At 33.0% G+C, this 12,197-nt stretch overlaps 1 protein-coding gene across 1 annotated transcript in view; it reads right to left on the bottom strand.

Moving 5' to 3' along the window:
* Nucleotides 1-12,197, bottom strand: part of LOC120414237 (protein O-mannosyl-transferase TMTC1-like) — a 178,843-nt gene that overhangs the window by 33,000 nt on the left and 133,646 nt on the right. The window contains exon 6 of the mRNA XM_039575348.2: nucleotides 5-126. Coding sequence (XP_039431282.2) covers nucleotides 5-126 — 122 coding nt within the window. The remainder of the gene's footprint in view (nucleotides 1-4; nucleotides 127-12,197) is intronic.

Here is a 12,197-nt window from a genome sequence, read left to right as displayed (position 1 = left end):
TTACCTAGGAATGTAGAGCACTCGCTCGGCGACGACGAAACCGACGGTTACAACTAAATTTGTGGCCGGAAGGAACGGCAGCACCAGCAGCAGAAACCCCAGCACTACCGGAACGTGACGTTGGTGCTGTTTAGAAGTGAATTAAAAAATATGAAAAAAACATTTAGTGCAATGTTTTCAATGGGGTAATTGATCATAACTTTGGCATTTTTTTAAATATCCTGATGTTTAAATACAAATAATCAAACTTTTCATTAGTATTTTTTTACTAAAAAAAATGCCAAAATAAGATCCATTTGCCCTCCCTCAAGAAAATACTTTAAAGAAAACTGCTTCTGATGCTGCTACCAGAAAAAAATCAAGTGCTTGTGTCTGAAGCCACATGAGTAGGCTTAGTGATTTTTCACGCTCAAAAATTCTAAATTTCACGGGGACCTCAATTTCAAAGCACAAAATTTCACGCAAATTTCGCGGAACATGAAAAATGTTAAGATAAATCTGAAAATCCTATGCATAAATCACAGAAACTACTTTTTATGCTTCATTATACATTATTTTTCAATAAACTAAAACAATCTTCACTTGATTTGAACGTGACACAAGAAAATCTCCTAATTTTCCAATTTTATTTTTTTAATGTAGGGCATGCGTACTCTCACGGGATTGAAACTTGTCTGAAAAATCTGTATCATTTTCTCATTCGGAACAGTTGCGCCACGTGGTGGTAGCTGCCCTGTTTATTACACTGTGAAATTATCCATGGCCAATCCAAGGAACCAGAAGGTGACAACAGAAATGTCCGTCCAAAATGGGTGCTGCAAAAAAACTTATTATTTTTAACAAATTTTCGAACAAATCAGCAACGAATTACAAGTTTGACAGTCGAACTACACTTAAAAGTTGGTTTTGTTATTTGTTTTTGCAAAACCGCATATTTTTAACGAAAGTTTTAAAAATATTCGTAATCACCTTTTGTCTCTTGGTGGCGCTTTGTGTTAGTATGTGTGTGGTCTATGTTTGCGGACGTGCACTCAGAACACAGAACAGTGAGAACTAGCGAAAATGCTTCACTTTCTTCTGATACAAGTCGCCATATTGAAATTGCTTGAAGATTCATACCCGTGGTACTATCATTTACTGAATTGCTTTTTTAATATTCCACTAATAAGGCTAAACAGTTTTCGATAATTTGCCTCTGTTTTATCATTTTACATTTTACTAAATTTCATGTCAACGCAAAATTTAACAATCTTGTCCAGCCAAAAGGAGTAAAATAAATTGAATTTTCTGCGACATTTATCCCATTAAACACATTTTGTAAAGTTTACATCTCACTTTTCAAAAACTAAATTCAAAATCAAAAGGCAAAATTAATATAATTATGAACAAAATCGAAATTAGTATTCTAAATGGGAAAAAAGCATTTTTCAACTTTCACGGGAATTATCCACCCAAATAAACAAATATCGCTAAACATAAACAGGACTCAGAGAAAAATTTGAAATGTTTTTAAAAGGTGATTTCAAAGTTAAAAAAACCTCTTCATTTTATTTTGAATAAAACATAGCTTGATTCTTTTAATTTTTTTTGAAACTAACCATTCAAATAAAATACAGGTAAAATTTGTATTACAGCGAATGAAAATATTACTAAATAAGGTATGTTTCTAAAAAAACCTAAAAAATCTGAACATTTCTTTAAATGGTTAACATCAAGCTTATCAATTGAAAACTAATAAAAATTATTTAATTTGTATTTATCGATGAAGTATTTATTAAAGCTGCTATTTAAAAAAATGAATTGCTAAATTTCAAGGATTCACGCTGTCCACGAAATTGTCAAAAATTACTAACCCTATATTAGTAATTAAACCAGGGTATTCACTGGCTTAATTCTACAATAGTTCATAAGATTATTTTTATTCCTATTTTAGTTTGATAAATTATTTTGAGAAAAAACGTTACATTTTCACACAAACATAAAATTTCACGGGATTTCGTGGGAAAAGTCAAATTTCGCGGATTTCACGTTGTCCGCGAAATCGTGAAATTTCACTAACCCTACACATGAGTGTAAGCTTGGAAGCCTTTGGTGCTGTAAACAGCTTCTAGACAGATGAAGCTGGGGTCTGAGTCATGGGCTTTTTTCAAACAGATTTTTTTTGTGCAGTACAAATTTTACTTAATGTTACTGATCGCATAAATGTCCCACATGCATTTTCATTGCTTTTGATTTATTTATGCAGCTCTTTCAGAAGAGCCTACAACATCCAGTACTTTGTTCTAGAAATCAGGTGGGACAAACTTCAATTGCGTTTTCTCAGCTAGCTGTTTATGATTTTATTGGAAAAATAAACAAATTTCGAATTAAAAGCCCAATTTTATGAATTTTCAACCATTCTTCTTTAAAATGTTAAGCTACTGCCTAAGCTTTGCAAAATATCGTTAAATGTGAGAAACCAAAATTCTGAAAATTTTGCAATTTTAAGGCACATTTTTTTCATTTGACATCAAAAACGATGGCCTACGTTTGAGTCGCAGCGATTTTTTTTCTTAAATTGATGCCTCTATGCTCTCTTGTACTAAGCTTGCTGGTTTTTCTATCTAGTTAGCGTAAGAAAGCACACAGGCACCGAAATATTTAAAATCTTATTTTATTTCAGATATTTTACTGTCCATTTCTTTATTATAAATTTATGTTCATCAACCATACAACAATTTAATTTCAATATTTTTTTCTGTATTTTCTAATCCGGTTTCTTTTTTCTATTTTCTAATCCAGCCGAAACTTTTTTAAGTGCCTTCGGTATGCTCAAAGAAACCATTTTGCATCATTAGTTTATCCATATAATTTTTCATATAAATTTGGCAGCTGTACAAACATTATGTGTGAAAATTCAAAATTTGGATCTTTTGAAGGAATTTTTTGATCGATGTGGTGTCTTTGGAATAGTTGTAGGTATGGATAAGGACTACACTGAAAAAAAATGATACACGGTAAAAAATTTGGTGATATTTAATTCAACTTTTTGTCACTAAAATTGGATTTGCAAAAAAAAACACAATTTTATTTTTTTATTTTCAGATATGTTTAGAATTATGATTTTTTGAAACAATATTGATTTTTTTTTCAATATATCTAAATATTGGTAGCAATTTTTTTCAACTTCATTTAACGATGTAAAATCGAATTTGCAATCAAAAAGTACGTTAGCGAAATTTTAATTAAGTGTGCCGTTTCCTAAGGTAACTATTTTGCCATTTTCATGTATTTTTTTGAAAATAGTCGAAGTTATTCAATTTTGAAATAAGTGCCCTTGTTTGCTCGCCATTGAAAAAAAAAATATATTTGTAGCTGCCTCAATTCTTACTAAAGAAACACAATATTTTTTTCAAATTATCATTAAAGTCATTGCAATTTTTTTAAGCCTCACCCCCTACTGAAAAATTTCCCAAAAAAATATTGACTAAAATTAAAATTTTCAAAGAAAATTTTTTGTAAAATCGATTAAAAACTTTCAGACTCGATTCTATAATGCCTAATTTATGCATTTTCAATTAAAAAAAAGACTCTTTATAAGATATTTTAGCCATTTTGGAATTTTGGAACCACAGATCGGTCACAGAAGAAGAAGTTTTGGAAAAAAAAATGTTATGATTTCATTGATATTTCGCCAATTATTTTTTTTGTAGCATTACTGTAATGCTGTTTACAGCATTTTTCAATCCATTTGTTTTGAAAAATCCAAAATCTGTTCTGAAGATTGAAATTAAGATGTTTTTTTTTTTGACAAATTAAGGCCAGTCTAATGATATCAAAAATTTAACTGTATGGAATAAAAATCAATTGAGACAATTAACATCGAAATAGCGAAAAAGTTCAACCCCTCTGTTAAAAAAAAAACTAATTTGATCAAAAAAGCATAAATTTTTCACAAAATATTTACAGAGCTTTTTGTCAGTAATAAATATATAAATTATTATTTGTTTGGTCAAATGCTTGGTCCAGCCAGATTAGTTGCTTTGATATTTCAGAAAGGTTGTGTTGTAGGTATTGTAGGTTCCAATCTTTAGATTCAGTTTCAACTGATTGTTATTTTTCTCGAGGGTGTCAAAAGCATTGTTGAAAATTAAAATTTAACAGACCTATCTATCAAGACAGTGATTTGAGATTTTGCATTTTTTTTATTATGATTAAAGCCGTTGCAAATATCTTCAAAGTATTAATTAATTTTTTATTTTGATGTTTGTTAGGATTGGAATTGTTATTTTTTTATTATTAAATACTTTTTTGTGAATATAAAGTACTACCGTTATTGGGGGTGACTATGGGTCAAAAAACGATACACCTCTCGGAATTTCTTAATAACAAAAACAATGTAAAAACATCGAAAATCTTTCAACGTAGATTTGTTCTTAGATAGTTTACTAAAATTTTCCCAAAATAAAGTGGATTTTGATGAACCCTACCTTAAAGGCCAATAGTTTGAAAATTGACCCAATCTCACCTCTTAGAGGGGGTGACAAGCGAAACCAAAATGATGCTCAAACACAACAATTTGGTAAAAACAAGGCATCCAACAGTGTTTCTTTTTCGAGGGAATTGTATTGGCATGCTACAATGTTTGAAGTTGCGATATTCAGCAATTCCAACAAAAATATTAGAAAAATAATTTTTCGAGAGGTCATTTTTGGCCAAAAACGTACCTCAACTTTAGACAGCTACCAAAAAACAGGATTTGTTCTAGGAACGAGATTTTTTCAGCGAAGTCATCTTAAGATGTCCCCCACACAACCCTTTAAACAGAATTCAGTTTCATTGAGAAGAACCTGAGAAATGGTAAAATCCGTAAAAAATCACTTTGACCCAATGTCATTCCCACTGACGGTATTTGAATCCTGATTACATCTTCCATTAAAAATTCCCTCTCAGCAATCTTGCCACAAGTCACCATGCACACTTACGCTCACGCACCATAACTCTTCGCCACCAACGTTGTTAGCTCGCGCAAGAAATCACGTCGGCATAAAATTCAATAAGCATAATCCAATGCCTATTGAACGACTCCATCGCGTACCTCCCAGGCTTGATGATAAAGCCAAACCGCACACACGCAATGCATATAAACATCATTACTTAATTCCTTCCCGTTTTCCGCCCTTCCACCACAACGCTTTCCCGCACATCCACAAATGGCCATAAATACCAAACCGAATCTTCCACTCCCGCACCCCACTTCTAGCCGGCGATGTGACGTGCACCGAGTGTGAAAGTGGTACCTCTTCACCCGATCCCCCCTCAAGCTCACCCTCGTTATTTCGGAAATAGACTTCTTCGTGAATGCTACGCCACTTTATTTCATTCACCCGGACTCAACTGCCAGCCAAGGAGAAAACGACGACGCTAGATAGCGTTTAATTGAAATTTTCCCTCCACTTTCACCCGCTAGGGCTAGGACCTTCGACCTGGCAACACTTTCTCCGCTATCGTGCTCGCGACTCACGTTTTTCCGACCTCTTTCCCACCCAACCAGACCTTTCCCTTCCGTAACTAAATTAAGTGCGTGTAGCTGTAATAAATAATTAATATCAAGCACTTTGTTAAAAGGCCGTACCTTCCTACCCCCACAACCCGGGCTGACTCTTCCAACTCGGAAGCGTTTCTACTTTTGCTCCACGTCAACTCTTTTTGTGCTTTCTCTTTGGGTTTGTATTCCACCCACCCACTTGCGCAGCCCGGGAAAAAAACTCATTTCCACAAAATGACTACTCTGTACACCTTTCAACTGCTGCAGGCCTGGACGAGTGAGGAGGTGACGATTGGGTAGAGAAGTGGTGGTCATGATCATTGTGTAGGTGGTGGAAGAAAAGGCAAAATAAGTGGATATCGAAAAAGTTTTGATTGGTGGATCAGAATATGAAAAACTTTTATAGAAATTAAAAAAACATGAATAAGGTAATTTTTAAAGCAATATATGAAAACAATACTGCCGTTCTACGCATAATTGTCGTATGTCATTTTTGGACGATTCTGACTTTTTATCATTTTTACGTTTAGTTTTACGAATAATTTCAGAAACACACATACAATCTAGTACTTTGTTCAGAAAATCATTGAAAACAACACCAAGTCTGTTTGTCCCATCGTTGAATTCTACGCATAATTGTCCCACAAAGTATTTTCTATCACGAAACCATGAGTTTTACGAAAGATTTTATCTAGTTTACCTGTAAACCTGCAAGAGGATTCAAAAAAGGATGAAAAAATGTTAACCGGGGTGATTTGGGACATATAGGGCGAACAGGGAACTACGGGACAATAATGCGTAGAAACACAGAAATCGATCGAAAAATTTCAATCGCGTTTTTCTCAGTTGCCCTTTTTTGAATATGGGACAATTATGCGTAGAATAAGTCAAGTAAATTATTTCATAACAGAACTACAACTGCAAAATATCTAACTAATCACTTTTGAGCGGAGAGGGGACGACACATAGAAAAAAATAATGTGGTTAAATGGGGAATCGTTCATCTTGTATTTGCTCAATAACCTCAGATATGTTCAAACATTTTGTGATAGCTTTACTGTGAAATTGAAATTTTTAAATGGATCATGATTAAACTTATAAAAAAATCTTATATTCTTATCTCGATTAAAACTAATATTGTTGAGCTGTTTGACCTTCCCTTTCAATTGAAAGGTCGGACATTTTTGGATGTAATTAAAAACATGTTTGTTTTCTGTCATCATTTACGGATGTAACATTACCATGATTGTCAATGAAAATCAAGCAACTCTCTACGAAATCGATCTTTTTTTAATTTTGATTTTTAATATTTTTTTTATGACTGAAATTTTTTTTGTGCTTTGGTAAGTCCAAAAAATCCATTTTGCATTCATTGTCCATAGCTATCCATAAAAAAAATGATGTTTGAAAATTCAAAAATCAATTGGTGATTTTAAATTTAACATTTTGTCACAGTAACTTGATTTGCAAAAAACACTACTTTAATGAAATTTCCAGGGTGTGCAGAAAATCAACAAAGTTTAAAGAAGCAAAATATAGACAGTTCTCTCAGCTCTTCAAAACTATTTTTTTCAAAAGTTGGCAAACATGTGCACTAAATTAAAAAAAAATGAAAAATTGTGACAATTTTCAAAAATCTTACCTACAAATGATTTTAACTTGAAAATAATGCATTTTATCAAAATTTCACTACAGTACTTTTTGATTGCAAATTTGATTTTACATCGAAAAATGAAGTTGCTAAATTTTTGCGACCAATATTTCGATTTTTTGAAAAAAATAACAGTATTGCTTAAAAAAATCATAACTCCTGTCAAAGATTCTTTGAATTGATTTTTGAAATGTTGGCATTTGATGTCATAGCAGACATCGAAAAATAAAAAAATAAATAGAAATAGTGTTTTTTTTTTTAATCAAGTTTAAGTGACAAAAAGTTAAGTTAAAAATCACAAATATTTGTTACCGTGTATCATTTTTTATCAGTGTAGTCCTCATCCATTTCTACAACTTTGCCGAAGACAATTAATCGATTAAAAAATCTCATCAAAAGAACCAGATTTTTGCATTTTCATATATCATTTTTGTATGGACAGCTGCCAAATTTGTATGGAACAAACTAATGATGCAAAATGGCTCTTTTGGACAAAAAGGCACCAAAAAAGTTTCAGTCAGAATAAAAAACGGAAAAAAAATGAATTACCACAATCTGAGAGAATGGTTCACATAGAAAATTATAATATTTTCAACATTGCACAGTTGGTGCTTTAAATATCCAATAATTTTCACCTTACTGTCCCCCAAGCTGATAGTATTTCGATGGTTATTAGAGTGTAACAAAAATGACTTTTTGGCGGGCATTCAAGGGTTTGTTCCGGTGGGCATACTAAGCCCAAATCCAAAATATGAGCTTGATTGGACGTAACAGGAGCTGGCGCTCCGGCCTTCAATTTTAAATGGGATTTAACCCGTAAAAAAAGATTTTTCCAAAAATGTCACTTTTTGAGGCATTTTGGCCACTGAAGCGTTTATTTTCAACATCATAGGCGTGTAGGCCAGATCCTTGCGCATCTTTTGGTATATATAACATTGAAATTTGGAGCACTCTGGAGCTCGGTACAGACCTTCAAAGTTTGGCATTTTTTCGAAAAATCGGCCCCGGCAAAATCAAATGGCGTCTAGGGCGTCGCGAGGCGCGACGCATAGGGGAAAGTGGGGCAAGTGTAACAAGCTAAGGAAATGCTCGTTATAACCCATTAAAAAGTTAAAAAATCTGTCGGATTTTATTATAATCATCTTATTCTAGGTCTTGACTAAGACTTTGTTTAAACAAGTTTTTAAAAAATCCTGTTTTTTAATGTGAAAAATTGATTTTAAAATTTTGATTTTCCGTACGTTCTACTCAACTAGTGGGGCAAGACGAGCAACCCGTTGGGGCAAGAGGAACAATGCATAAAAAATATGGTAATTTGCTAACAATTGAACTGTTATCACTTAGATACATCAGATTAGAATGTATTTGAATGGTTTCTTCCATTTTTAGATTAAATAATAATATTTTACTAAAAATTTTATCGTTTTTACGAAAAAAAATACTACTTCGATGATAAATAGTAAATTTTCATAATATCACTATACTTTGTATGTACAATTTTTTTTAACGATTGTTTATCAGTTTTTAAGTACTTTCATGTATTAATTTCCCAATAAAATATGTTGTTGCAGCAATTCGTATTTTTTCCATACTAAAAATCCATATGGTACACTTGCCCCACCTGAACAAGATTTTTTAAAAGCTCTCAACAAAAATAACCAAAAGTTAAATCATACTTTGTAATAGGTGCATGTCATTTGTAGGGACACTACTGATCTAGGAAAAATAGCATTTTGATAAAATGAGCCTTAAAACGAACCCTAAGCCTTATTTTGTACTTTCCAAATATTATAAGAAAACAAAGGTTTCGAAAAAAACTTCATTAAATCTTATGCCCCGTGGCGTTTACGTCATTTTGGCGGTTATGTGGTAGTAGAATCAGCTAATTGCATTGCTAGCAACAATTCCTCATACTGGAAATAATCAAAATTGTACAAATTACGGCCGTAGGAGCGATTGTTCCTTTTGCCCCATATGGTCGTCTTGCCCCACCTTCCCCTATCTTTTTTGCCGGGGCCGATTTTTTGAAAAAATGCCAAACTTTGAAGGTCTGTACCGAGCTCCAGAGTGCTCCAAATTTCAATGTTATATATACCAAAAGATGCGCAAGGATCTGGCCTACACGCCAATGATGCCAATAAACGCTTCAGTGGCCAAAATGCCTCAAAAAGTGACATTTTTGAAAAAATCTTTTTTTACGGGTTAAATCCCATTTAAAATTGAAGGCCGGAGCGCCAGCTCCTGTTACGTCCAATCAAGCTCATATTTTGGATTTGGGCTTAGTATGCCCACCGGAACAAACCCTTGAATGCCCGCCAAAAAGTCATTTTTGTTACATCCTAGGGTAATTCTCTACCAACTCACACGAAATCGGGAAAAGTTGCCCCGACCCCTCTTCGATTTGCGTGAAACTTTGTCCTAAGGGGTAACTTTTGTCCCTGATCACGAATCCGAGGTCCGTTTTTTGATATCTCGTGACGGAGGGGCGGTACGACCCCTTCCATTTTTGAACATGCGAAAAAAGAGGTGTTTTTCAAAAATTTGCAGCCTGAAACGGTGATGAGATAGAAATCTGGTGTCAAAGGGACTTTTATGTAAAATTAGACGCCCGATTTGATGGCGTACTCAGAATTCCGAAAAAACGTATTTTTCATCGAAAAAAACACTAAAAAAGTTTTAAAAATTCTCCCATTTTCCGTTACTCGACTGTAAAAAATTTTGGAACATGTCATTTTATGGGAAATTTAATGTACTTTTCGAATCTACATTGTCCCAGAAGGGTCATTTTTTCATTTAGAACAAAATTTTTCATTTTAAAATTTCGTGTTTTTTCTAACTTTGCAGGGTTATTTTTTAGAGTGTAACAATGTTCTACAAAGTTGTAGAGCAGACAATTACAAAAATTTTGATATATAGACATAAGGGGTTTGCTTATAAACATCACAAGTTATCGCGATTTTACGAAAAAAAGTTTTGAAAAAGTTACTTTTTGCGTTTCTCTTTGTTTCGTCGTCCGTGTCTGTCGCGAGTGACCATGAACGGCCATGATCGATGACGACCAACTTTTTCAAAACTTTTTTTCGTAAAATCGCGATAACTCGTGATGTTTATAAGCAAACCCCTTATGTCTATATATCAAAATTTTTGTAATTGTCTGCTCTACAACTTTGTAGAACATTGTTACACTCTAAAAAATAACCCTGCAAAGTTAGAAAAAACACGAAATTTTAAAATGAAAAATGTTGTTCTAAATGAAAAAATGACCCTTCTGGGACAATGTAGATTCGAAAAGTACATTAAATTTCCCATAAAATGACACGTTCCAAAATTTTTTACAGTCGAGTAACGGAAAATGGGAGAATTTTTAAAACTTTTTTAGTGTTTTTTTCGATGAAAAATACGTTTTTTCGGAATTCTGAGTACGCCATCAAATCGGGCGTCTAATTTTACATAAAAGTCCCTTTGACACCAGATTTCTATCTCATCACCGTTTCAGGCTGCAAATTTTTGAAAAACACCTCTTTTTTCGCATGTTCAAAAATGGAAGGGGTCGTACCGCCCCTCCGTCACGAGATATCAAAAAACAGACCTCGGATTCGTGATCAGGGACAAAAGTTACCCCTTAGGACAAAGTTTCACGCAAATCGAAGAGGGGTCGGGGCAACTGCTGTGTGAGTTGGCGGAGAATTACCCCCTAATGGTTATTTTGTTACTTTGTAACTTTCAGTAGATTCACTGTATGCTTTAAGCACTCACATACTCTGTTTCAAGCATTGAACTAATCAGCAGTTGAGGTATTCAATCAAGTAATGCCCAAACAACGAAATAAATTAAATGGAGTATCAAATAAAAATTTGAATCATTTTTTTCTAGCCCTTTTGTTTTTTTCGGATTAAAATTAAATTTGGTTTCTAAATTTGAAAAATTTTCAATCTTCAAAAACTTTGTTTTAATACTTTCTATTTATGTATTTTTATTTGCACTTGCTCGGTTTTATTTATTCACGAAAACTTGGATTATTCACAAACTTGGAAAAACTGAAAGTTCTTTGAATAACACATTTAAATGAAAGTTACAAGTTTATTGAAGGAAATACAAGTCAGAGCAAAGTTTATTTTAAAATTGTAAGTTAAGACATGAAGTCTTATAAGAAATCACTAGGCTCAGTGATTTTTCACGCTCGAAAATTGCAAATTTCACGGGGACCTCAATTTCAAAACACCAAATTTCACGCAAATTTCGCGGAACGTGAAAAATGTTAAAATAACTCTGAAAATCCAATGTTTAAATCACAGAAACTACTTTTTATGCTTCATTATTTATTATTCTTCAATAAGGCTGGTACAAATATTTTTTAAAGTTTTTGTCACCCCCCCCCCTCCCCTTCAAAATTGGCCCGAAAAATCAGGGGCCAAAAAAATATTTTAACAATAAATTTCAAAATTACAATGAAAATTCAAGTGCAACCAGCTGAAATCAAATTAAAATTCATTCTTCTGCGTTTAAAATCATTTTTAGCATGTTTGGGTTTATTAAAAAATCTTAAGATTTTTTGAAAATTTTCGATGCAAAATCTTTTTTTTCGGTACAATTTTTGTTTTTGTCAGATCTTAGATTTTTTGAAAACTAATGATTGCAAAACAACTGAACTAGTATAAAATGCATTTTAAAACACTTTTTTCATTCAAATGTGAAGACTATGGCTTGGTATTTAAATTTTTATATTTTTTTGCCCCTTCCCCCCCCCCCCCCCCTTGACCTCGGCCAGGGCCGAGGGACAAAAACTTTTTTAAATATTTGCATCGGCCTAAACAAAAAAAAAATCACGTAACGTGACACAAAAAAATCTCCTAATTTTCAAAAAAGTTTCCACCAGGTTTATATATTTGGAAACAAATTGTAGGGCACGCGTACACTTATTTACTGAACTGCTTTTTAATATTCGACTAATAAAGCTGAAATGTTTTCGCTTATTTGTTTCTGTTATATCATTATATATTTTGTTGAATTTCATATCAA

This window comes from Culex pipiens, chromosome 2 (genome assembly GCF_016801865.2).
Source record: "Culex pipiens pallens isolate TS chromosome 2, TS_CPP_V2, whole genome shotgun sequence".
Classification (NCBI taxonomy): Eukaryota; Metazoa; Arthropoda; class Insecta; order Diptera; family Culicidae; genus Culex; species Culex pipiens.
This window is presented reverse-complemented; position numbering and strand designations above follow the sequence as displayed.